The 26,901-nt window shown below is 42.8% G+C and overlaps 1 protein-coding gene across 3 annotated transcripts in view; it reads right to left on the reverse strand.

The window, feature by feature from the left end:
* LOC126471583 (serine proteinase stubble) overlaps positions 1–26,901 on the reverse strand; it is a 231,583-nt gene that overhangs the window by 21,233 nt on the left and 183,449 nt on the right. The window contains exons 4-7 of one of the 3 annotated variants that reach the window (XM_050099815.1): positions 15,384–15,722; positions 14,626–14,673; positions 12,820–12,896; positions 3,744–3,844 (exon numbers count right to left, since the gene is read on the reverse strand). In XM_050099815.1, the coding sequence (XP_049955772.1) occupies positions 3,744–3,844; positions 12,820–12,896; positions 14,626–14,673; positions 15,384–15,722 (565 nt within the window). Of the gene's footprint in view, positions 1–3,743; positions 3,845–12,819; positions 12,897–14,625; positions 14,674–15,383; positions 15,726–26,901 lie in introns of all 3 variants that reach the window. The other 2 variants (XM_050099813.1, XM_050099816.1) reach the window with 2 other exon arrangements.

Raw genomic sequence — 26,901 nt, forward strand, 5'->3', positions numbered from 1 at the left:
CTAACTCCTGCGCATCGAGTCGAATAGAACACGGATGGTCGATACGGACACATCATTCCATGCTATTTCAACTCTACGTCAGTGTTCGTCGGTCGTCGTGGCCGGCGAGGGGTGTCGTGCCAATCTCTCGGCAACCCACGGACAGAAGTCTTCAGTGGGTGACAGATCTAGCGAACGGGCTGGCCAGGACAGCATGGATCACATGCGGTCTTCAATCACCTTGTTGAAAGATAACATTATAGCGACATGAGAGACACAAAGAAATGTAACACATCCTGTCCAAATTACTAACCATGCGGACCATAGATGATCGTGTTTCGTACATAGTAGCATCCTATAGTATAATGACAGCTACTGGGTGTATACGATGATTGTGAACGCAATCTGACAAGGTTCGATGATGTTTGGTTTGTGGGGCGCTCAACAGCGCGGTCATCAGCGCCCATACAAAGTCCCAATTTTTACACAGTCCAATTTTTTTTACACAGTTCAGTCTAGTCACTGTCACGGATGATGATGATAAAATGATAAGGACAACACAAACATTCATTCCCCGGGCAGAGGAAACCCCAACCCGGACGGGAATCGAACCTGGGACCCCGTGATCCAGAGGCAGACCACCAGACCACGAGCTGCGGACTTGACAAGGTTCGTTCTCCTCGAAGCCTCCACACACGAATACAGTGTTGCTGTAGCATGTACCGCTGTCGGCGTCTCTTTCTCTGCTTCCGTATCAGGGGAAGCCATAGCAGTAGCCGCCATGGTGACAGTCATGGCGCTCCTGATGCCGTTGCACTGTCCATGCGGATACTCGTCTTCCTACAAACAAGTCTATTTCCCCACTCAAGGTGTGTGACGCGGCTGTACAACCCCTCACGGCCGAGCTACCAACATGTCTATCCTTTCGGGCACTAGTCGTGTGGTTCTCTTGAGATCCAGCATTAAGTTGTATAGGGTGTCAAAACCAAACTGGTCCAGAACAGATTTACAATAAGACTGACGCTGGATTGACCGTTATTAATGAGCATCATAGAAGATGGAAATGGCCAGCGCTGACGTCGATGCAGCGCTGTGCTCGATATAGCAAACTGTGGGACATGCGTAGCTGTTCTTGCTGACAGACAGCAGCAACAGCTTTCTAAAATGGTTCAAATGGCTCTGAGCACTATGGTACTTAACTTCTGAGGTCATCAGTCCCCTAGAACTTATAACTACTTAAACCTAACTAACCTAAGGACATCACACACATCCATGCCCGAGGCAGGATTCGAACCTGCGACCGTAGCGGTCGCAAGGTTCCAGACTGTAGCGCCTAGAACCGCTCGGCCACCCCGGCCGGCAATAGCTTTCTCAGTGTTCTGTTGTCGCTCTTCTAGTGTGTGAGAAATATCTGAATTCACTTGACCTTTCAATTTGATCACGTGTAAAAATCACAAGAAGAGAGATCAGACAATCGAAATGGCCATGGTATTACACTGCCACCGTTGGTTGTCCTTTCCTCACCGAACTGCTAATGTACTCGCGACAAGGTTGTCAAGTCGGTGTGTGCTGTTACCCCGTCTTGATGAAAATATCAGCACAGTCGTTCGTCTTCTGTGAATTGATCTCCTTATAAATTAAACAGTTCCTGGACATGTATCGTGTCATGATGCAGACACCAGAAGTTGCGCACCACTGATTTTGTGTTTATGTAACGTCTCTTCAAAGTACTGATGGGGATTTTCTGATGCATAATAGCGTGTATTTGAGAGTTCATATACCTTGACAGGCTTAACCAGGCCTCATTTAGAGAAATGAAAAACTATGACAACTAATTGGTTCATCGAAATCCTAGTTTCCAACATGTTGGTAGTTCTCCTGTTCATCTACAGCGCTCAATTTCGAATTAATCTTATAAACATTTTCCAGTTCAGTTTTATTTTGCTCGTCCAGTATACGGCCCTCGGCCCTCTTAAACCAAATCGATTCAGTATTCGCATTCCGCTAGCAGCAATATCATGGAAAAGTAAGGCTACAGTTAAACCACTTTCCAATACTGACACGTGCTGATAGACATTTTTACTTCTTACACGAAGCATAATACTATCCCGTTACAACCAACCACCTGTGAAATCCGATTTCTCAATGACAAATCTGCTGTGTAATCTTTCTTTATGTATATAATATAGATGGGGTTCCTCCTGTGTACTCCGTGTGGTTGGCCAGAATGCTAACCATTTGCATATCTAAGTAACTACCGTACTTTATGCCGATTTGTCGTCTGTAAAATGCAGCATTCGTGGTATTACGATTGTAATGGCTAGCAGGGTGTCATGCAAAATCTTTACACACTTCTAGCGACTGTAGAACTTCGAAATTTCTTTGAATGTATGTTCTGTTAGACAAATAAAAGGAAACACTGGATTTGTTTGGTTGCTTGTTGAATTATATTTAATCCAGAGTCCAATAAGAATCGAAAAGCTGCAGCGCTCAAAAGGCGTATTAAATGTCTAGATGACATTCTCGTGAATTGCGGTGAAGTTCGAGGGATGTACACTGGAATCTCTGACAGTGGCGTAACTAGGGTAAGTGGCGCCCAAGGCAAACTTCGACTTTGTGCCCCCCCCCCCCCCCCTCTTTCCCTTTCCACCACATCGCCCCACATAGCGACTTTATCCATTTCGTCTTTTTCTTTTTATCTAGAAGTAAAATTGCAGATTCCTGATTCATGAACAAAACTCCCTCATCTTAGGAAGGCATAAAATTACAACACATTATGATTGCTGGTAGAATAATGATCCTGTTCCGTTCTATTCAGCTTTCTGACAAAAATGTGTTGAACATATAGCCAAGATTATGATCCTTATTATGTTCTTAAACTTAATCGCACTGTCCTTCGCTGGATGAAGACACTTAGGTTAATATGGGGACTTACATCACAATCTTAGATATAATGATGACCTTTCTTCTTCGAAAGCTAACAGGAACTTAAAATAATGTAACTGTGACATACCCCAGAAAATGAAATTAGTTGATTCGGTGGGAATGGGTGGCACACGGATCTCGAAGTCTCTTATGGTTTTAGTTACTCCCCAGAATGCTAACTGTGGGTATAAAGGTACCTAGGAGATCATGTAGCCAACAGTCTTCGTGAAGTTTGAGAGACGCAGAAAGTGCATAATTATCCTATTTCACAAGAGAACATGTGCGACTGAGAGTTAACTGACCTCTGTCGTCTTTGTCAGACGAAAAAGGAAGCTACAGCAACCAGTTTTCTGCTAAATTTAGTATTTGACTGAAGGAAATCCGAAAATAAAACGAAAGCTTTCGCTATAATTCCAACGCCACAAAGGAAGTAGAATTTTCACTGGCCAAATTTTCGGGGCTGAAACATCTACAACGCGACTACCAAGGAACATAGTAAAGTATTTCTCTTACCCTCGAGTTGTTAAGGAATTATACAGAAGAAGAAACTATATAGTACAATTTACACTACATTCATACTCCCGTACAAATGTGAAATTTCAATTGAATGTTGAATTAGTATAAGACTGCTGCGATGCGGAACCCTTCCTAGAAAACAGCTGCTCGAAACAGTTGTTAGACACACTGACATTATAACACCTCAACATAACCAACCATTTCATTTGTATACGCATCTGGACGTTAGTGTTCTATGAATACGAAATGAATACTGAGCTCAAGTTTTTCTTGATAATACACACATACGGCAGGTTCAGGAAGGTAGTAAGAACCATACTTACTTCTCTACACAGTGCGCCGCTGTGACGGCCCAATTTTCGTTCAGAAGAGCAGCCCCACACTTATGCAGATACGTCGACGTACGCCACTGTCGCAGAGATATCTGCGTAGAAATAACATTTTAACAATTAGTATATCATAAGAGAAATAATAACATACGAATAATTCATAGATCTGATAAATTGATTCAGAGATTAAGTTCCTTGTACAGTGTACAACAGTAAAATACAGGCTACAGTATTATTTTAGTGTCCTATTAAGTAATGAAGTGTAATGTTTGGGATCCATCCCATAGTTATTTTCAGCTAAATCGCAGAAAGCTGGGAGTTTGGCAAGACGGTTCCCAATGAGGGAAATTTAGGGTGGATTTACCAGTACCGGCATTGGTCTCACAACCGATAGAAACTTTCTGAGAACCTGTTTTTTGTCCATGCGATTAATGATTCAAAATATGTAACACCATAAGTTCCAAGTATGATCAACTGAGGGCAAAACGTGTCGCTTCATACTGCTTAAAATAGTGTCACTGCTCTTAAGAACTATGCGGATGGTGTGAAATTTAAGTAAAATATCATTACATTATTGTAAAATTGTACTGGCTATACTGCAGACAAATGTGAGTTAATGTGGCTACACCACCCCGACAAAATATCGTCCCGTTATCATTAAGCTTTCTGTAAATATAAGATATGGTTGGGAGTCGTAATTGAAGAAGCCCTAAATAGCACTTCGCCTCTGTGGCGCTAGGACAAGAGCATTATTTAATTTCGTTTTCGTATACTGTAGCAAAAACTGATGACTCCACCTATTCTGTATTGCGCTGTGGGTAAGTCTTCGACGTCCGCGTTCTTGGAAGAAGCATAAATCTCACCGTTTCTATGTTTTACTATCCGGGTTCCACTACAAACTGCCATTGTCGAAGTTTCTTGAATGAGCAGTCCCTGTCCGGGTACACAGAATCAAACGAATGATTTGCCTGTATCCCGTTTGACCTAGATGCGTGTATTCATCCTACAAAAAGTTGGCAATAAAGTTCTAGGGGCAACCATCTGCCATTGTAACAATACGACCTTATTTCAACACGTATTTTCATGTGATTCATAATCATGGATGGAACCTTAGGTGCATTCAGCTGTATTCCATCGTTATTCGTTAATATAATCCATTCAGCTCTTTAATTGATGGTATCCGCATGATCGACTGTGAAATTTTACAATTTCACCTTCAGACGTGCTTATGGCAGTCCTGTTCAATCGAAACTTCTAGGTACGTAAAGTTTCCTGCCTATCCAACGAAAATTGTATAACTTAGTTTTCATTGAGCAGGCATGAAACTTCGGTTACTGTGCATCTGGCCTTGATACTGGTTTGCGCATATGGAATATTTTATGCCTACAGTAGTACAATTGATTTTAGGTGTGGTTAGGTTTCGGATCGCTTCATGTACTTCAGTGTTTCGATTGAGTTGGACTGCATCAAGCACTTCAGAAGATGAAATTGCACAGTGGTCAAAACAAATGTTGCATATCACCGAAACTTTAAAATTAAACGTTGTGGTCCAGAAATACGTAATGATATCAATGCATTGGTTTGTTTGTAATGTAATTCTGGCAGATACAGTCCATGTTTCTACCGTGAGGGAGCAGTATATACAATCTATGGCAACCGTGTCACCTGTAAAGATTGCATCACTCATGATGTGTGTCATAACGAGAGTTGTGTTCCCTCAGGATGTTACAGACAACAATAACGTTTGATCAGAGGCTCAGCATAGTCATTCTAATGGAGCAGGGAACGAGACAAGTGGACGTGTCAGTGAATGTCACTGTTACTCGGCCGATGTGACCGAGCGGTTCTAGGCGCTACAGTCTGGAACCGTGCGACCGCTACGGTCGCAGGTTCGAATCCTGCCTCGGACATGGATGTGTGTGATGTCCTTAGGTTAGTTAGGTTTAAGTAGTTCTGAGTTATAGGGGACTGATGACCTCAGAAGTTAAGTCCCATAGTGCTCAGAGCCATTTTTTGAATGTCACTGTTAGTGAAGGTGATGTCTATAGAATATGGAACAAGTTTCGAGTGGCAGGATCAGTTGAGGATATTCACAGCAACGGCAGAGGAACAAAAACAACAAGTGTGCAGGGTCTATATCTGCGTACACAGCAGCAAGCAAAAGCCCTCAACACAATGCTACACGTCTACGGTGACAGTTCCAAACAGTTACAGGAGTGTAGGTGGCAACACAAACGATATGGAATAAGCTCCATGAACAAGGATTACATGCCAGAAGAACTCTGAAACGTACATCTCTAAATAGGATTCGCAGAGGGGATCGTGTTGCATGAGCACTAAGCTACTACCTGTAGACTAGACAACAATGGGACGCAACGCTCTTTTCTGACGAGACCCGTATTGGTATCCACCCTGAAAATACTCGTGTTCATGCGTGGAGACAACGAGGACAACGGTTACCCTGTAACTGTATCGCAGACCGCCACCATTATCAATCCAGTTCCGTTGTGTTTTGGGGTGGAATCATTTATGGCCGCAGGACACCAATTGTGCCAATACATGGGAGGATGACTGGTGAGAAGTATCAGGACGACATCCTTGCAGGCATTGTGGCTCCGTTTGGTGAACATACTGGAGCGGGATTCACGCTGATGGACAACACTGCCCGGCCCCGTCGTCACAAACTTGTGGTCACATTCCTAGGGCAACACAGAATCAGACTGAAAGAATGTTCTCCATATTATCCATTTCTTATCGCCACTGAGAATACATGGGACATGCTAAAATGAGCACTTTGCAATCGTTCTGTCCCTTCAGAGACCTTACAGAGCCTCATAGACGACGCTGTAGAGGAATGGAACTATATCTGACAGTTTCACCTGGACAGTATGGTAATCAATATGCCTAACCCCATTCAAAAGTGTCTCCAATTACGAGAAGGGTTAATTGGTTCATAAACAATGTGTTGGGCAATATGACAGTGAGAAGAAACCTTTTGTAAGATTTGATTTTTGTTTTTATTTTGTTCTTATCAAGTGGAAATGTGTTTAAATTGCTTATTTTTGTTTTCTTGTAACTGTACCTGACAGAAAAAAACTCAGCTTTGTTTCCTATTATTTCCAGTATTGACAATAAAACAATATGCAACATTTATTTTGATCATTGTATAACTTCGAAATAGATCCTGTAATTAAGCAGTATCAAGAAAACAGCTGAATGGATTATCCAACATCGGTACATTAATAAATTTGTAATGTCTCTCACTCTCTGATAATTACACTCTTAGATAAAGACAGCCTTCTAAATTACAAATTGGTGCGGTATTGGAGTTTTCCACAGAGACATCCATATAATAAATATTCTCGGTATCCAAGCGGAAAGTAGAAGGTTGTATTGTGTTGTGTGCTTTCGCAAGATAATTTCGCCCCAGGTGAAGTCACTCCACTAACAGTAAGACATATAAGAGAAACACAACGGTCATGCCACTTGGACAGCTCCTGACTATGAAGACGCTGAATAGTAAAAGGAGACATTTTCCATTGCAGACTGTATATTTATGTCATCTATTTCCAATGGTATTGTCCAGTTCCGACTACCACGTGATTATGAAGCATGTACAGGGTGAATCACCTAAAATTTGCACCGCAAATATTGCGGAAATAGGAAGCACTATTAATGTTTCTCACAATGGATTTGTTCAAAATGTGTGTTAAATCTTATGGGACTTAACTGCTAAGGTCATCAATCCCTAAGCTTACACACTATTTAACCTAAATTATCCAAAGGACAAACACACACACCCATGCCCGAGGGAGGAGTCGAACCTCCGCCGGAACCAGCCGCACAATGGATTTGTAGTCAGAGGCTCGTACTGTTAGCCAATCAGCAGATTGGAATAATACTTTTTGTGCAAACATACACTTTTTAAAATGAAACAATGGCTATTGACATTAATAAACTAAAAGTTCGGTAAATTAGAATTCATTTGTGTTTGTTGCAGTATTCTAGTGCAAGTCGTTTACGAAACGCCGTATTCTGAAAAGTTCCCACACTGACACTTGTATAATATCTGTTGTAACACACACTAAAGAACAAGTGCATACGCTAGTTATGTGGATTTCGACAGGTAACGAGACAACTGACCATCACAGGTTGTGTTCAAAATTATCACCGGCAGCGGCAATACACGTTTCCAGTCTGCTATGGAACGACTGCTGCACACGTGCTATAATTTCAGCGGAGATGTCCGAGCAGGCTGCAGTAATACGTCGTTGCACACCATTGGGTATATCTGGTATGTCCTCGAATACAGTGCCTTTCAGCTTTCCCCACAGAAAGAAGTCTACAGGCACCAAATGCGGGTAACAAGCTTGCCGAGGTACATATCGTCTGCGTACAATCGAAAGCTTTGAAAACAATTTGTGAAGACATTCCGTAGTACTTCGTACACTATTGGCTGGACAACCATCATGTTGGTACAACAGATTCCTTCTAGTCTGCAGAGGAACGTCTTCTAGGATACGTGGAAGATAGTCTGTTAGGAGTCTGCGGTACTTGTGCGTTCAGTGTGCCCTCTATGAAAAACGGGGCTATGAGGTGATGGTTCAGTATCCCACACCACACACTTGCACTACATGGATTCTGACGTACTACCTTACGAAGCCGACGGGGTTTGTCAACAGACCAATAGTGTATATTTCGGCGGTTACCTGGCCACGATTGGTAAATGTGGCTTTATCACTAAACAAGATACTTGGAACCTATGTCGATAGAGAACGCATAGGACACTTGCCTCATCCATGCCACTTCCCCGAGGGGCTGCGCTGGAACTAATGCGCAGATCAACTGCAACAGCAGCAAGAATATTAATTTCCCCTTTTTCTGTCGTCACTTGTTTAGGTCTGTTACGTTGTCTAGGTGTTACACAACCACTTTCACATAACTGATCGAAGAAGTTAATAAATAATTACCGAGATGGTTGATGTTCATTGGCACATCTTGTCGAATACGCCGTACTGCATTCTTCCTGCACTTTCGATACACCATGAGCATGTCGGCTTTTTCTGTCTTGGTAAGTCCCATCATCCGCTCACGACCTCCTGTTTGGACTGTCACGCACTAATTGACTAGCAAGTGGCAGTGCACTCAAGGAACACAGAAGTACAATGTAAATAGAGATAACAACATCGTACCTAGCCACTGCTGTGTCGTCCGAACAAGACAGAGCAAGTACAAAAGCACCAGAGGCGCAAAGATGCGAGCTGGTGCCAGTGTCATAGAGTTCCAACAGCGCCACGGGCGACGATGAGGAGGAAAATATCAACTTCGCCTCGGCTAACTGCCGGCCGAGTACAATCCGCAAATGGCCGCACAACGGACAGAAGCCTTCTCGGAAGATAAAGGAGCAGCTCTCGCCCACTTGATTATAGATCATCATCCAGGGCAGATTTAGACAGGGAACGCCGTTTAGTGAACTGTAGAATTGTTGTAATTGCATTTGCTATGTACTGTGAGGTTTATCTACGATTATTTCCACATAGCCATGGAGGGCAAATTGTGTTATATTACAAGGAGTGTTGCAGAATTAATGACTCAACTAGTCACAAAGATAAGTAAACTCATTTACCTGACTTTGTACTAATTTGTTTTAGTGTTGTAGAACTTTCGTTGTCCTATGCCCTGGGTTATAACTGTGTAATAGTGGCAGAGAGAAACTGTCTTACTGTGTACCGCACCAGAAGCCGTTTCACGAACTCACAAACTCTGCCTACCGTAACAACAGTGGCAACTTGGCCTCCACAGCAGTACCGACGAGGCCTTTACAAAAGTAGCGAAGAGAGTTTACAAAAGCAACTACGCAGGTTGAATGGTACAAACAAGTGTCGTCGTGGGAACTTCCCAAAATACAATATCTCGTAAACGACTCGCACGAGAATACTGCAACATAAACCACTGACATTGTAATATACCCTACCCTTAGTTTCTTAATGTCAAAACGCAAGATCCATTTAAGAAGTGTATGTTTGCCAAAAATACACTTTCTAAATATTATTACAATCTGTTGACTGGCTATCAATACGTGCCCCTGACTACCGATTAATTCTGTGAAAACCACACATCAGTAGCACTTTCCACTTACGCAATAATTGCAGTGCAAGGTTTAGGTGATTCATCCTGCATACATTAACAGTACGCAATTTCAGTTGTGCTTCGCACATTATATGATGAGGTCTTCCAGTGAACAGATGGAGTCTTCGTCCTCAAGTCATACGGTATATAGATCTTTTACACATTTTACTGCTCTTTCTTTTGTATTCGATACAAAGCATATTGTTATTCATATGTGGCTTCACATGCAGACTGATAATTTGATTCGCATGCGACATCCCTTGCGACATGGTGCGTATTGTTAAAATATATGTCCTTGATAATGACATGGCAGACGAATTTAGGCAATAGTACAGCAAATAAATGACATAAATATACTGTTTACAATGGACAATACTTCATTTTATGAAATATTTCGATGATGTGGACCCCCTCATGAACAAGATTATCGAGCCGGTTTTCACTTAATCCCCACGCGGCTTGGACACCGAGAAAACTTTGTACACTCGATACTAAGTTATTCCGTTTCGTCCGTCCCTTCCGTCCCAGCAGTCTCTGCCAGCTCTACTTGGAAACAACACTGACGTCATCTCTTAATATGACTGGCTTCACTTTGCCATCAAAGAGGACAATGGGTTCGGTACAGTTTGTTGATAAAATCTTTAAGCTTCTTTTCCTGTATGCATTTACTTTTCTAGGGGCAGTGAATTTTTTATGTAAGACTATCAAAAGAAGTGAAACGTAGTTGTCAGGCTAGAATTCACTTACACCAGCGCAACTGTGATTGAGATGACATTCTAGACTTAAGTGGAGTGTACACTATAACGAACATGTTGATCGTAGAGCATACATCACTCAAGAGTAACTTAATATCGTTTAGGAACACCCCTGAGTCTGTGGTCAACGTCATTTCTCGGCTGCATCGTTTCCCCCTGAGGTTCTGATCATGCCAGAGCTTCTGAGGAGTTTGAAACGTATAGAAGGAAGCAAGGACACGTGCAAACTGAATCTGTTCGTTGTGTACGGCCAGGGGCATTGGTAACGCATTGCCTGTGAAAGGCTCCGTGGTTGAGTTTCGATGTGGCAAAAAAATCTTACGGAATCACAAATGTTTCTAACTTACACTGTTCCAGAGCAGAGGAACTAAAGGTTATCATATAGTCTCCTTCCAGGACAGAATGCGCAAACTTCTTAAGGTTGTGTCATTTCTTAGCTTATTTCCATAACTTCAAGGTATTATTTTTTTGTTTCTTCAATGTAAACCTGTACCTGCATTTTTTCAATTGTGATGTTTCATTCCAATACATTAAATGTCTCAAAATGATAAAAAAAGTGAAAATTTATTGATGTGGTAAGTATTTCTAAAAGGATGATGCAGTTTTCGAAGAGACGCACATTTTTAAATAATGAAACTAAACTAATGTTGAAGCTTCCTGGCAGATTAAAACTGTGTGCCGGACCGAACTCGAACTCGGGAACTTCGAATTCCGCGGGCACACTCCATTGTAGAGTGATAATTTCATTCTAAACTAACGTTGCCAGAACAGCTGCATTTTTCACCTACAGGAAGCATTGCATTCCTCCTAGAACTGCTGCCCCTCTTTATTCATACTGTAACAGATTTTTTTTGCCTGTAGTGGATGAAAGGCTGTTAAAAGTCACGTGGGTAGACGAAGAGCACTTCTCACATAACGGAAGTGTAAACGCACGTACCTGTGCACCGTACTGCACAACTATGCAAACCACTGAGACAGTAAATAGGCATAAAACAAACTGTGGGAAAGATTCCTTGGAAGTGCCTTAAAGAAATGTAATTAACCGACGAAAGAAGAGGCTTACAAAACACTGTTTAAGACCGATTATTCAGTATTTCTCATCAGTCTGGGACCCTTATCATATTGGGTTAATAGAAGAGACATCGTAGATTCAACGAAAAGTCGCACGCTTCGTCACGAAATCGTTCAGTCGGGAAGAGAGTGATACGGAGATTTTCAATGAACTCCAGTGGCAGATGCCATAAGAGAAGCATTGTGCATCACGGAGAAATTGAAAGAGGGTACGTTCCAGGAAGGGCCGGGCAACAAATTACTTCCTGCCACATACTATTCTATCGCTTGAGCCTTGTCCCGCAGTTACGCAGGGTCAGTCATAGTTAATCGGATTTGGCATCTTAATGTTTAAGGGGTGGCCAGATGCCCTTCCTGCCACCACCTCGTACCCCCCGGGACGGAATTGAGTACCCCGACTGTCAGTGTCGAGTGTAATCCGTGGAATAGTGCGAAAGTGTTCAGATGTCTGCGAGCCGTGTAGCTGAGGCGGAACATGGGGACTAGCCCGGTATTCACCTAGCGAGATGTGGAAAACCGCCTAAAAACCACATCCAGGCTGGCCGGCTGATCGGCCCTCGTCGTTAATCCGCCGGGCGGATTCGATGCGGGGCCGGCGCGCCTACCCGAGTCCAGGAAGCAGCGCGTTAACGCTCTCGGCTACGCTGGCGGGTCACTTCCTGCCACATACCTCCAACCAAATAATCAAATGAGAAAATCAGAGAAATTAGAGCTTTTACAAAAGTTTACCAACAATCATTCTTCCCACGCGCCATTCGCAAATTGAACTGGTGGGCCGGAGGGGGCGGGGGAGAGAATCGTGCGAGGAGTACCCTTCGCCCCATATCGTAATGTGGCTTCCGCTTTATAGACCAGATGTAAATTAAAGGCTATCAGTCGGTGTAACACGTAACCGTTCAGGTAACAGACTTTTCAGTACTAGAAAAAAAAAACGCTTGTATTCATTGCATTTTTGGGAGTAATACTTTTGAATTCAGTAAATATTTTCACTTTTCTGACAGTTTTACATGCAGTTGTATCTCTTTAATGCGAGAAATCGGAAGAGAGTGCAGGAGCACTTGTGGTGCGGCTGGTATCACCTGCAGAATCAGTGGGCTAATTACGAGATTCCTTACCTGCCAAGGCCACTTCCCAAAGGATGCCTTCTGGCCGCCCACGATCCTCGCGTCTGGCACCAGGCGCCGCCCGCATACTGAAACACCACCACCACAATCACGTTACATCCTGAAGCCTACAGTCTATTCATCAACAGCAATTTATTGTTGCAATCTTCTTTTGGAAAACTGTGTATTTGCCAAGGCCGCAAGGAAAGATGCAACTATTACTAGTGTAAGTAGCCTGTTTGTATGTTGGCAGCGCCATAGATTGTGTTAATATCGCTGACAGCGTTCTGCGCCCTCGGCAAGGGGTTCTGTGGTTGGACGGAATAGCAGTTAGCGAGTGGATAGAGAAGTGTATGGACATGTTTTTTTCTTAGTGGAGACTTTGTGTTGGTAGGACATGCATTGCAAAGTGAGACGCAAAGTAATGTATGATGACGTATCTTTGATTGGTAATGTCTGGCCAGTGGAATTATTGACAACTATATAATTTTTGGATCTGGATGTTAAATGAATAAGGTAAAATTTTCTTAACACATTGTTTGCTCTTCAACAAAATCTTTCTTTTGCTAACCATATGCCTCCTAGTAGTTAGAGTCTATAGTAGTTAGAATCTTTTTATTTAGCTGGCTGTAGTTCCTTTCTGAAGATTTTCTGTGAGGTAGATGACTTATAAAAAAATGCGGTTCGTGACTGAAATGAGTTTAGGCAATTAACAGTGTTGGAGGTAGTTTCATATGTCTTCAATTTCATGTTTTTGGGATTTTTATTCTTGTTAAGATTTCTTGCAATTCAGGGCCATTCTTTTCTGTCAATTATTAGAAGTCATGTTGTTACTGTATAGCAGTCAGATTATGTTGGGCTTGTATATTATGGGTAATAAATGAATAGGTAAAGTTTGAGTTGTCTGTCAGGGAAAATTCTGTATGTCAACGTTTAAATGATAAATATAATTAAAGACTTAATTTCACCAGTTTCGACCATTTAAATGGCCATCTTCAGACCATATAATAGAAACCAGTGTCTACAAGGGTTATTAAAGCGAGACACTTTGTCACAATCATGTTTACAATTTCAAACTCAAAAACTGTAGCTACAATATATATACGATCTGCACCATTGTACTGTGTGGCGTAACAGATACATCATAATAAAGTGAGGCAACAGATGGAGCCATTTTATGTGCTGGAAATATCAGAATAAGCTACTTAGCTGACAGCAATGGACAGACTCCGTATGTTGCCTCGTATCATTATAATATATCTGTTATACCGCACAATGCAATCGTGGGTAGCGTATACATATTGTAACCACAATTTTTGAGTTTGGAATTTTAAACTTGACTCTGAGAGAACGTCTCGCTTTAATAGCAACCACAATTTTTGAGTTTGGAATTTTAAACTTGACTCTGAGAGAACGTCTCGCTTTAATAGCTGATGTAGACACTGCTTTCAATTATGTGAACTGAAGACGGCCATTTAACTGGTCGAGACTAGTAATCATTCTATCCTTCTTTACAATCTTGGCAAATAAAAAGTCTTCCAAAAGAAGTGTACACTATATTTAAAGATCGTGCCGTGCAACACTGTCAATATCAGGTAATTATAACAGTAATTTAGCTGGTCATATTTTATTAACCGTTATTTTATTTCTAGGTGAACTCTGTAATATTGTTCTATTCTCATTAATGTTTATGTTAATTACTATAGTGAGTACCATTTAGATCATTAACACAAGCTTTTCATCAACGTTACAAACAGTTTCTTCAAAGAACGACATCACTTCTTCAAGAATGTAAATCTTCAGTTGGCATCAGCTTACCTTCTCTGTAATCGGCGTTGCTAAGATTTGCAAGAATCTCATCAATCCCTGAAAACAAATTGTCGCAATTTATTACTGTGTATTTTCGGGAAGAAACATGTCAAAATCATATATAATTGAAACTGTCAAGAAGTAAAAACTGCTTACAAAATAAAAATTATTGTAATATTTCCATCAGCTAGAATCAGTGAACCATACATATCTGAATAAGGATCTATTTTATTTAATCATAATACATAATGTGTTATCTCGAGTAAGACAGTTGTAATATTCTTTGGGGTATGTAAATCATCCAACATTCTATTACATCCAGAAAACTTTAGATTATCAGTACCATGTTCTTTGTTTGCTTCACTTATGTGACAAAACGTATATAACAGTAGGAAAATAAAGGCTCAGATGAAAGCTGTGAAACATGTACAAAAATATTCAAAAAACGCAGAGGCCCTGCAACAGAGCACACTTGTAACCACATTGGGCCCTGGGCTGGTGCACCTTCAGTTTACCTATCAAGTTTTTAGTAGGTTGCACATTCGGAAGCTAAAACTTAATCATGAGTGGCAGATCAGAAAATTCATATTTGTGATAGAAATACATCTGTAAAATGCAGCCGATGTAGATGGAAGAAATGCTGGGAAATATTTTTTAATGGACTGAAGGAGAAACATGTATGAAAAACATCGGGAAAAAGCAAGTAAATCAGACAATTGGTTAAAACTGAAAATCACGAAATAACATATGTGCTGTGTTTAAAGTACCTGGAGTGGTCACAGTAGGGGCAGCCGGCGTTGTGGTCGGGATGGTGGTGCTGGGTGTAGTGGTGGTGGTGGTGGTGGTGGTGGTGGTGGTGGTGGTGGTGGTTGTGCTTGTGCTGGGGGTAGAGGTAGAAGAGGTGGATGCAGAGGTGGAAATGGGGATTGTGGTGGTGGCGAGCGTATCTGGTGCCGCAGTGGTGCTGGCGCTGGTGGTTGTGGTGGTGGCGGTGCTGGTAGTGGTGGTGGTGGCAGTGCTGGAGGTGGTGCTCGCCGCAGGTTGCGACAGCGACACCTCCACCCAGCCCGCACTTGTCGTCGCCTCGTCAGGACCTGCCTGGCTCGCTGCTGGTACAAACATACACACTTTTTAATGGATTGTATCGTCATGGGACACTACATCATTACCCATAATACTTCCAGTTGAGTACAGAAGTCACCGCCAAATCGTGCTGCAATTAAACCACAAACACACATCCAAACCAGCCAGTGGAGCTAACTCTGTGGAGCAGATGAGATTCTGCTAGGGACCAGATGTTGCCTTACAAGGACGTAAACAAAACACCATCGTCTGGGATCACAACCGCGAGCTTTATCTTAGCCGTTCTCAGAGAATGGGCACCAGCAAGCATTTGAACCTTTTGATGCAAGCTAGCTAGTGGACAATGAGAAGAATCTGTTCCTTGAAAAATGCTCGATGTGGTCACATATCAAGTCCACTCACACAATGCGGTCTTTTGTCTGTCTGCAGCTGATATTGGCAGAACGACAGTGGCAAGAAAGAGTAACGACGAAAAAACTTTAGATGAAGAAGACATCACTTATTGCATCCACGACTGGAGGGAGAAGAATATTTCACGATCAGTCACGAAAAAACGATGCCACTGCACTGTGGAGACAGTGTGGAGGGGCGTAGACGAGGTTGTGGAAGGACCCATACACGGTGAGAGAGGCTTATTACACTGATTCCGCCTTGTTCGACTATTCCGAAGTCTGCAGTTAATTCTAGAAAAAGTTCCACGGAAATTTCAAATCGCTCTACTAACATGCCTGCTCTCCTTGAGGACGAGGCATGCTGCTTGCACGAACTCCGGGACATGTGGCGCTAGCTGCGCCGCACCAATCGGTATAATGTCACCGTGGCCAAATTCGGTTGTAACCAGTCGCTTGCACATAATTTGTCTTCAATTCCATAGTGAGATGGACTTCTTCACAGCAGATTCGAAGCCCTAAGTCCTTATTTGAGATGTTGACAAACGCCATTCACGCTTGACGATTTCCCTACAGTCTCATTTATCTTATTTTCTAATCATTGTAAATGTAATTTTTGAGTTTGTATACAGATGTGCACCACAATGTATAAAAATTGCAGGTTGCTGTTTATATGAACGTGATGTCTAAATTAGTTTGAACTGCCCACAAAACCCTGGGATGCTGTGAAGCAACGTGCGCGACAGAGTTCTGTTCTAGGTTCACAGTTTCTGTTAATATGTATTAATGACTTCATGTATATATATATATATATATATATATATATATATATATATATATATATATATATATATATTTGCAGACAATACAAGCACCTGTATGAAAGATGTGGACAGACTGTTACTTAATTGAAGAGAAAAGTGTACACAGCTTCTGACACAGAACCTGCTTTAAAGTAAAATTTCATCTAAACTCATCAGCGAAGTCAAGATTTTAAATATGTAGGACTAAAGACAGAAATAAATATTTGTTGGGAGTATCACATTCATCGTCATGTGGAGGAACATTAATTCCTTCACGACTGAATTCCTAACATCAGTGTTAATGCCGATTGGCTTGCAACTAACAGATTCAGTGATAGTCGTATGGGGAGAGGTGGACCAACTTCCTGGTGTTCACGTTCTTCGGACTAGTGATCAAGATGCAGTGTCGAGGTGCGGAACCAACGAAGAAATCATTTTACTAAAACTGTTTATATTTTTACGTATATTAATTTCCAAATTTGTCAGCTACAGATCGGAGAATAAAATAATATAAAAACTTCGAGCCTTCAAAATGCCAAGTACCTATAGAAAGCTACGTTTATCACACGTTACTTTACAACTATTTACTTGAGGCCCAACCCACATGGACAGACTTGAGGTTTCACTGGCAACATTCCAGTCAAGTAAAGAGGAACATTCACAGGCTGAGTGTGACTGCTGTCACCGACAATTCTGACACGGTTTATGTGTCCACAGGGAAGAGACCGAGGAAAAGACACTCCCCAACGAAAAAAGAAGAACCAGAAAGTCTGACTTCTCCAATATACACTCCTGGAAATGGAAAAAAGAACACATTGACACCGGTGTGTCAGACCCACCATACTTGCTCCGGACACTGCGAGAGGGCTGTACAAGCAATGATCACACGCACGGCACAGCGGACACACCAGGAACCGCGGTGTTGGCCGTCGAATGGCGCTAGCTGCGCAGCATTTGTGCACCGCCGCCGTCAGTGTCAGCCAGTTTGCCGTGGCATACGGAGCTCCATCGCAGTCTTTAACACTGGTAGCATGCCGCGACAGCGTGGACGTGAACCGTATGTGCAGTTGACGGACTTTGAGCGAGGGCGTATAGTGGGCATGCTGGAGGCCGGGTGGACGTACCGCCGAATTGCTCAACACGTGGGGCGTGAGGTCTCCACAGTACATCGATGTTGTCGCCAGTGGTCGGCGGAAGGTGCACGTGCCCGTCGGCCTGGGACCGGACCGCAGCGAGGCACGGATGCACGCCAAGACCGTAGGATCCTACGCAGTGCCGTAGGGGACCGCACCGCCACTTCCCAGCAAATTAGGGACACTGTTGCTCCTGGGGTATCGGCGAGGACCATTCGCAACCGTCTCCATGAAGCTGGGCTACGGTCCCGCACACCGTTAGGCCGTCTTCCGCTCACGCCCCAACATCGTGCAGCCCGCCTCCAGTGGTGTCGCGACAGGCGTGAATGGAAGGACGAATGGAGACGAGTCGTCTTCAGCGATGAGAGTCGCTTCTGCCTTGGTGCCAATGATGGTCGTATGCGTGTTTGGCGCCGTGCAGGTAAGCGCCACAATCAGGACTGCATACGACCGAGGCACACAGGGCCAACACCCGGCATCATGGTGTGAGGAGCGATCTCCTACACTGGCCGTACACCACTGGTGATCGTCGAGGGGACACTGAATAGTGCACGGTACATCCAAACCGTCATCGAACCCATCGTTCTACCATTCCTAGACCGGCAAGGGAACTTGCTGTTCCAACAGGACAATGCACGTCTGCATGTATCCCGTGCCACCCAAGGTGCTCTATAAGGTGTAAGTCAACTACCCTGGCCAGCAAGATCTCCGGATCTGTCCCCCATTGAGCATGTTTGGGACTGGATGAAGCGTCGTCTCACGCGGTCTGCACGTCCAGCACGAACGCTGGTCCAACTGAGGCGCCAGGTGGAAATGGCATGGCAAGCCGTTCCACAGGACTACATCCAGCATCTCTACGATCGTCTCCATGGGAGAATAGCAGCCTGCATTGCTGCGAAAGGTGGATATACATTGTACTAGTGCCGACATTGTGCATGCTCTGTTGCCTGTGTCTATGTGCCTGTGGTTCTGTCAGTGTGATCATGTGATGTATCTGACCCCAGGAATGTGTCAATAAAGTTTCCCCTTCCTGGGACAATGAATTCACGGTGTTCTTATTTCAATTTCCAGGAGTGTAGCTCGAAATGACTGTGTTTTGAGAGTCTGTTAATATTACGGTCCTTAAATCAATCACATGACAAATGTGGTTCTTAAATTTTTGGATGAATTGTGTTCAAATACTGTTTTTGTCTTTGTTTCAGTTCCTTTGAAGTTATGCTCAATAAATGTACTAAGCAATCATGTAAACCAATTATATTATTATTATTACATTAAGGCACTATATTTTTACTGTTATAATTTTTAAAACCGTAGGCTCGTGAAAAGTGGAGTTAACGGCAAGTTCTGTCAGGAGTGTGTCCAACACCATTACGTTCTCTGGTTACGGTTCAGGAGGAAAAATGGGCTGCCATTTCTCCCCTAATTCAGACACGTCACAGAAAGTGGCCCCAGCAGTGTTCAACCCATCATAATGGTGAAGGGTGGACGCACCCCATATTAGGGGTTTTAGTGGGAATTTCAGACTTCGATCAGTATTGAAAGTGGTATTAGACAAGCAAGTTATGAAAATATTTTAAGTTTAGGTTTAAACCAGATAGCCAGTAACGTCATTCGAAACTTTCGTTTTAACATGAGCAATACCAATATGTTTTCCATAACGCGCATAACCAATGGGGGGTAGAAGTTTTTACGCCCACCCAAAATTTTTTTTAAAATATTCGTTATTTATTGCTGACTTATATTAATAATATACTTTTTAAAGAGGCGCTGATATTTTAGTAGAGCCTAAAAGATGAAAATACCTCTTAGCACACTCTCAGCGGTATCAACGCACTTTCAATAACTTGTACTACCAAGGGTGCGATTCCTCATTCGCACTCTGAAGATTTTTTTTAAATTAAAATTTCGTTAAATGGTGTTTATATTTACTTAGAACATACTTGTTCAGGAGATATTGATGGGCAAGCAGGTCCTGAACCTGAAAATGTTGAATATGACATTCACTGGGCAAAACTGACATATGCTACAAATAATTAAACTTTTTGGTTAAGATTAACTGGAAAAACTAAAAACATTTGTGGACTCAAGTACAAGAATTTATTAAAGATATCCTTTTTTTTCAAAATTTGGAAATATGAAGCAACTGACTAGACCAAAGTATTTCAAAAGGTGGGCATTAAGTACCCCTCTCCCCCTTTGTTTTATGTGGGCAGAGGCTGATTGTTTGGGCAGGTATTGCATATAATTTAAATATAAGTAAAATCTGCTAGGTTGGTACATTCCTCATGTCATCTTGCATTTGTGTAAGAAACATGCTTGTTTATACTTATAATACGCTATTTTCAAATTTGAAAAGCAAATTTTTGCACGAACATGAGTTTAAATTTTTTTAAATTAATAGTTATAACGATGTCAACTAACCGAATTGAATATATTGAAGATTTAAATTCTTTCCATTTCTCATTTAATTATAAATTGTGCTGTTAGTCATACAGTTAAATAACAAACTGTATTATATTCACAGATCAGTTATCACAAAACTTGGCGTAGCACACTTTCAGCGTAGTGATATGCAGGTGCTAAGTCCGGCCGTGTAGTGAGCAGGTTCATGCCCTCGCCAGGTGAGCCGAGTCGGCTTCCGGCTGAGTGCGCTGCTCCCGGCATGCGGTTGGAGAGACAGCTTCCTGAAGGCGGGCCTCCGTCCACGTGGATGCCACCCAAGGCCGGGGTACTCGTCGACCTGCTTTCGCCGTGATTCACGCTGGAGCGCCTTTTAAGCCGTGTGCAGTGACTCACGCATTCTCAAGAACATCTCACTTCGATTGTGGGTTTTTTAAAAAAAGGAATAAAAGGAAAACAACTCACAGAGGAAGCCACAGCTGCGGTGAAACATGCCTGGATAGTAAACAAAACAAAAACTGTGTTCTTGAAAAAGGCGGCTCCTCTTTAGTTTCATTATTACTTGGTGCAAGCGTGGAAACAGAGCTTAAAATTCCGTCTACTGTCTTTTCAGTAGTGTATATGCTTCTTCATCAGGGCCTCAGTCGATAGACCGGGAGCTCCATTGTGATGTCAAAAAGGCACTATACGTATCTAAGAATTTTGCTGATTTCTGTTATTACATCACAATAAACTAAGTTTCATGATGTAAATAATAAAATATCGCGCAAGTTACGTTATTTTCATACATAGCACGACACGTTTCGAGAATTAACTCTCATTAACAAGCGCAAATATTTATAGTGGTATTTTATCTGATGTTTGAGTGTGATTTGTTCTGCTTCTGATGCCCAACAGAGAAGCAGAAACACACACACACGCAAACATAAGATAAAATACCGATGTAAATATTTTCATGTGTCGTGCTATGCATGAAAAAAAAAGCCCGAGTGATGCAGCGTTTTATTATTTAAATCATGAATGACACAGTTGCAGGCATTTAAAAAACATCGATTATGATGAATGAAGTTAAACTAATTTTCACACGTTGTTTACATTCTTGTATCAACTTAGACATTCGTAAGATGATTTGCAGCTTTTTACACATTTGAAATTCATATAACAGCAAAATTCTCAGATACGTGTTACTGGCATGTTGCAGTCACAATGATGATGTTGTACTCCGGAATGTGCAGTAGCAAAGTAGAAACGCAAATGAAAAGACGCTACACGGATATTATTATTAATATTTCAGCAACAAAAATGTTTATTCTCAACCAAAAGCAATTGTAGGTTACAAAAGGTATGTATCGTTTTATTGCTTTCAAGGGCCTTGACTACTGACCCACTCGTCAACATTTGAATGAAAATTTTAATGAGTATCATTTTCTGTACATCAAATTGAACATTGTGGGCCGGCCGAAGTGGCCGTGCGGTTCTAGGCGCTGCAGTCTGGAACCACGAGACCGCTACTGTCGCAGGTTCGAATCCTGCCTCGGGCATTGATGTGTGTGATGTCCTTAGGTTAGTTAGGTTTAACTAGTTCTAAGTCCTAGGGGACTAATGACCTCAGAAGTTGAGTCCCATAGTGCTCAGAGCCATTTGAACCATTTTTTTTTAACATTGTGCACTTATATGAGCCTACAGAACTCATTTAGTTAGTAGCGGTGGCAACTGCAGCAGCTTTCCATTGGGAATTGATGACACATGATTACAACTGTTGTTCCAGAAGTTGTAGTATTGTTATGTATTTGCGTCATCGATATGTATTGAGTGATGGCATCATCATTTGGCAATAATATTACTGTTTACATGTGTTGCAAGCGCCAAGCCTCCATTCTCTGTTTACGAAATGCTGACTAGAAGCATTGGTAACGCATTACAAATTATTGCACTCACATGGGGATAACGCCCAATACACTAAGGTGACAAAAGTCATGGTATAGCGATATGCACATGTACAGATGGCGTTAATGTCGCGTACACAAGGTATAAAAGGGCAGTGCGTTGGTGGAACTGTCATTTGCAATCAGCTGATCAATGTGAAAAGGTTTCCGGTGTGATTATAGCCGCACGGCGGAAATTAACAGACTTTGAGCGCGGAATGACAGTTGGAGCTAGACGCATGGGACACTTCATTTCGGAAAGCGTCAGGAAATTCAATATTCCGATGTCCACAGTGTCAAGAGTGTGCCGAGAATACCAAATTTCAGGCATTACCTCACACCATCGACGACGCAGTGGGTTGGGTTGTTTCGGGGAGAAGACCAGACAACGAGGTCATCAGTCTCATCGGATTAGAGAAGGACAGGGGAGGAAGTCGGCCGTGCCCTTTCAAAGGAACCATGCCGGCATTTGCCTGGAGCGATTTAGGGAAATCACGGAAAACCTAAATCAGGATGGCCGGACGCGGGATTGAACCGTCGTCCTCCCGAATGCGAGTCCAGTGTCGACGCAGTGGCCAATGGCCTTCACTTAACAACCGAGAGCAGCGGCGTTCGCGTAGAGCTATTAGTGCTAATAGACAAGCAAATTCCATGAAATAACCGAAGAAAGTGTGCAACGTACGACGAACGTATCGCCGTGCAGCAAAATTTGACGTCAGTGGCCTATGGCAGCAGACGGCCGACGTGAGTGCTTTTGTTAATAGCGCGGCATCGCCTGCAGCGCCTCTCCTGGGTTCGTGAACATATCGGTATGAACCCAGAGGACTGGAAAACCGTGGCCTGGTCAGATGAGTCCCGATTTCAGTTGGTAAGAGCTGATGGTAGGGTTCGAGTGTTGCGCAGGCCCCACGGAGCCACGGACCCAAGTTGTCAATGAGGCACTGTGCAAGCTGGTGGTGTCTCGATAATGGTGTGGGCTGTGTCTACGTGGAATGGACTGGGCCTTCTGGTCCAACTGAACCGGCTGGAAATGTTTATGTTCGGCTACTTAGAGACCATCTGCAGCCATACACGGACTTCATGTCCCTAAACGACAATGGAATTTTTATGGATGACGATGTACCATGTCACCGGGCCACAATTGTTCGCGACTGGTTTGAAGAACATTCCGCACAATTCGAGCGAATGATTCGCCCTCCCAGATCGCCTGACATGAATCCCATCGAACATTTATGGGACATAATCGAGAGGTCAGTTCGTGCACAAAATCCTATACAGGTAACACTTTCGCAATTATGGAGGGCTGTGGAGGCAGCCGGGCTCAGTACTTCTGCAGGGGACTTCCAACGACTCGTTGAGTCCATGCGACGTCGAGTTACTGCACTACACTGGGAAAAAGGAGATCCGACACGATTTAGGAGGTATCTGATGACTTTTGAAACTTCAGTGTATATTTCACGAGTGTATGTCCCACTGTATTTTCTTAACAGGTAAAAGCACATCCTTGTAACGGCAATAAAACACTGAAATTTAATTATGTTTAAACATATGCTACGGATTCAAAGAGTAGTTAATACTTCAAACATGTAGAGTCAACAAACAAAGTTATACAATTATATAATGCGATTTTCTTAAAAATATATTTTCGCTTAAAGTATCTATGGATAGTTGATGCGACATTTTTTTTGGAAACTTACGCTCGTATTGTAGAAACCATTTTGCTGACAAAATTCTACACCTAGTTGATACTATGATTTTTTTAGTCATTAAACGTGACTTTCACCTCTGCTTATGTTGTGTGCATATGTGTGAAAAATTCCGACTTGCTACTTGAATTCCACGTTAAACTGTAGTTGCTGCTACAACTGGATGAGAAAGTTGGTTCTTAGCTCGGAGGAACGTAAGACTTGCCACGTACGACAACGCCTCTCTTTTTCAAGTACCGTGGTGTTTAAAAAATGGTTTAAATGGCTCTGAGCACTATGGGACTTAACTTCTGAGTTCATCAGTCCCTAGAACTTAGAACTACTTAAACCTAACTAACCTAAGGACATCACACACATCCATGCCCGAGGTTAGGATTCGAAACTGCGACCGTAGCGGTCGCGCGGCTCCAGACTGTAGCGCATAGAACCGCTCGGTCACTCCGGCCGGCGTGGTGTTTAATTCTATCTCTATTGGTTGATTTACTTCACGCAGCTCTGGTACTTCCATAACACACTTACAGAGCTTGTTTTGTTCGAAGAACACTCCATCGACATGAAAACCCGCCATACTTTAAAACCGTGCGTCAGCGTCAAATTTTGAAATCGGGCCTTTGTGCCCTTACGACGTACTAGGATTTTTTATTTAGTTAAGACAATTACTCCTTATAATGATACAACTGGTTTTGAGAATCCATTCTCCAAATGGCGGTAATCTACCCAGATAATTCGTTGCAGCGTTCTCTGCAATACTGAGTGGAAGAAAGAAATAACAGACCATGTAATGCATGGTGTATACAACTAATTGAACTCCATGACCTGGCTTAGGGGGCCACCCACTACCATTCGACCGCTGTGCCATGTTATCCTTGATGGGAATTAACCCTTTTCTTCCTGATGAACTTAAAAGTCTAGTCCAGTTTCTAGAACCATATCACAGCATGGAGTTGAATTCATGCATTGGCGCCCTCTCGAGACGTTTGTGTGCCTCTGCTGTTGTACAGGAAACTCTTTGGCTAAATATTCCTACATCTCTGCCCACAGAGACCAGTAAACGACAGCCGTCATACCACTGTGTTGTTCATTTCGTCACAAGAGTTTACAGGCCCCACTGACGTGAAAGGACATTGTTGTGAGTATTTTGATGTTTACAATCTGGTTTCGTATTGTTTTAGATATTGTAAACTCATATTAATAACGCAATAAGTAAGTAACTCAATCAGATACGATGATCCACCTTGTGTTTTGGACATAAATAGAAAACTATGTGTAGTACGATGTACTATTGTGTTTTTGATTGCTTTGCTAATATTCTCCCCAGATATTAAACCTTTCAGTACAGTTTTTCATAGTTTGGGCACGAAAGCATTACCGGTGAATACAGGGTCGGCAAAATATTTCGTACACCTGAAGATACGCAACCCAACTTACGTCATCTGCACCTGGGACAGGTGATGTAAGTGGGGTTATCTATCTCCAGGTGCATAGAATATTTTACGCGCAGATTTTACTTTCCTCACTGTGTACGTAAGAATGTGTGGTTAGCACTTCATTCTCCCAGTCTCCTGGACGTCATCAGCAGTCTTTGCATGCAAATCTATGACGACTCTTTCAAATAGCATCTCAGATGTCTTCACGAAGCAAAGTGAACTCGCCCCGACCTTGCCATCGAGAAAGATGTTTGGCAGTACTGGTAACAGAATCTGGTGCCCCTATTGACTGTAATGTGTCACATATGCTCATCTCTCAGTTGCAGAGACAGATGAATAATGTAATTTTCTTTTTTCGGTTCTGGTGTTCAAGTGCCAGACGTGGATCCAGAATCGTTTTTGAGGAGGGGGAGGGGGGGGGGGTGAGTGAGGGAGGTGCACATCTTGTTGCTGTCTCCGTCTTCCTCCCGCCCCCATCTACCAAATACAGGGTGTTACAAAAAGGTACGGCCAAACTTTCAGGAAACATTCCTCACACACAAATAAAGAAAAGATCTTATGTGGACATGTGTCCGGAAACGCTTAATTTCCATGTTAGAGCTCATTTTAGTTTCGTCAGTATGTACTGTACTTCCTCGATTCACCGCCAGTTGGCCCAACTGAAGGAAGGTAATGTTGACTTCGGTGCTTGTGTTGACATGCGACTCATTGCTCTACAGTACTAGCCTCAAGCACAGTACGTAGCATCAACAGGTTAGTGTTCATCACGAACGTGGTTTTGCAGTCAGTGCAATGTTTACAAATGCGGAGTTGGCAGATGCCCATTTGATGCATGGATTAACACGAGGCAATAGCCGTGGCGCGGTACGTTTGTATCGAGACAGATGTCCAGAACGAAGGTGTCCAGACAGGAAGACGTTCGAAGCAATTGATCGGCGTCTTAGGGAGCACGGAACATTCCAGCCTACGACTCGCGACTGGGGAAGACCTAGAACGACGAGGACACCTGCAATGGATGAGGCAATTCTTCGTGCAGTTGACGATAACCCTAATGTCAGCGTCAGAGAAGTTGCTGCTGTACAAGGTAACGTTGACCACGTCATTGTATGGAGAGTGCTACGGGAGAACCAGTTGTTTCCGTACCATGTACAGCGTGTGCAGGCACTATCAGCAGCTGATTGGCCTCCACGTGTACACTTCTGCGAATGGTTCATCCAACAATGTGTCAATCCTCATTTCAGTGCAAATGTTCTATTTACGGATGAGGCTTCATTCCAACGTGATCAAATTGTAAATTTTCACAATCAACATGCGTGGGCTGACGAGAATCCGCACGCAATTGTGTAATCACGTCACCAACACAGATTTTCTGTGAAGTTTTGGGCAGGCATTGTTGGTGATGTCTTGATTGGGCCCCAT

This window comes from Schistocerca serialis, chromosome 3 (assembly GCF_023864345.2).
Source record: "Schistocerca serialis cubense isolate TAMUIC-IGC-003099 chromosome 3, iqSchSeri2.2, whole genome shotgun sequence".
Classification (NCBI taxonomy): Eukaryota; Metazoa; Arthropoda; class Insecta; order Orthoptera; family Acrididae; genus Schistocerca; species Schistocerca serialis.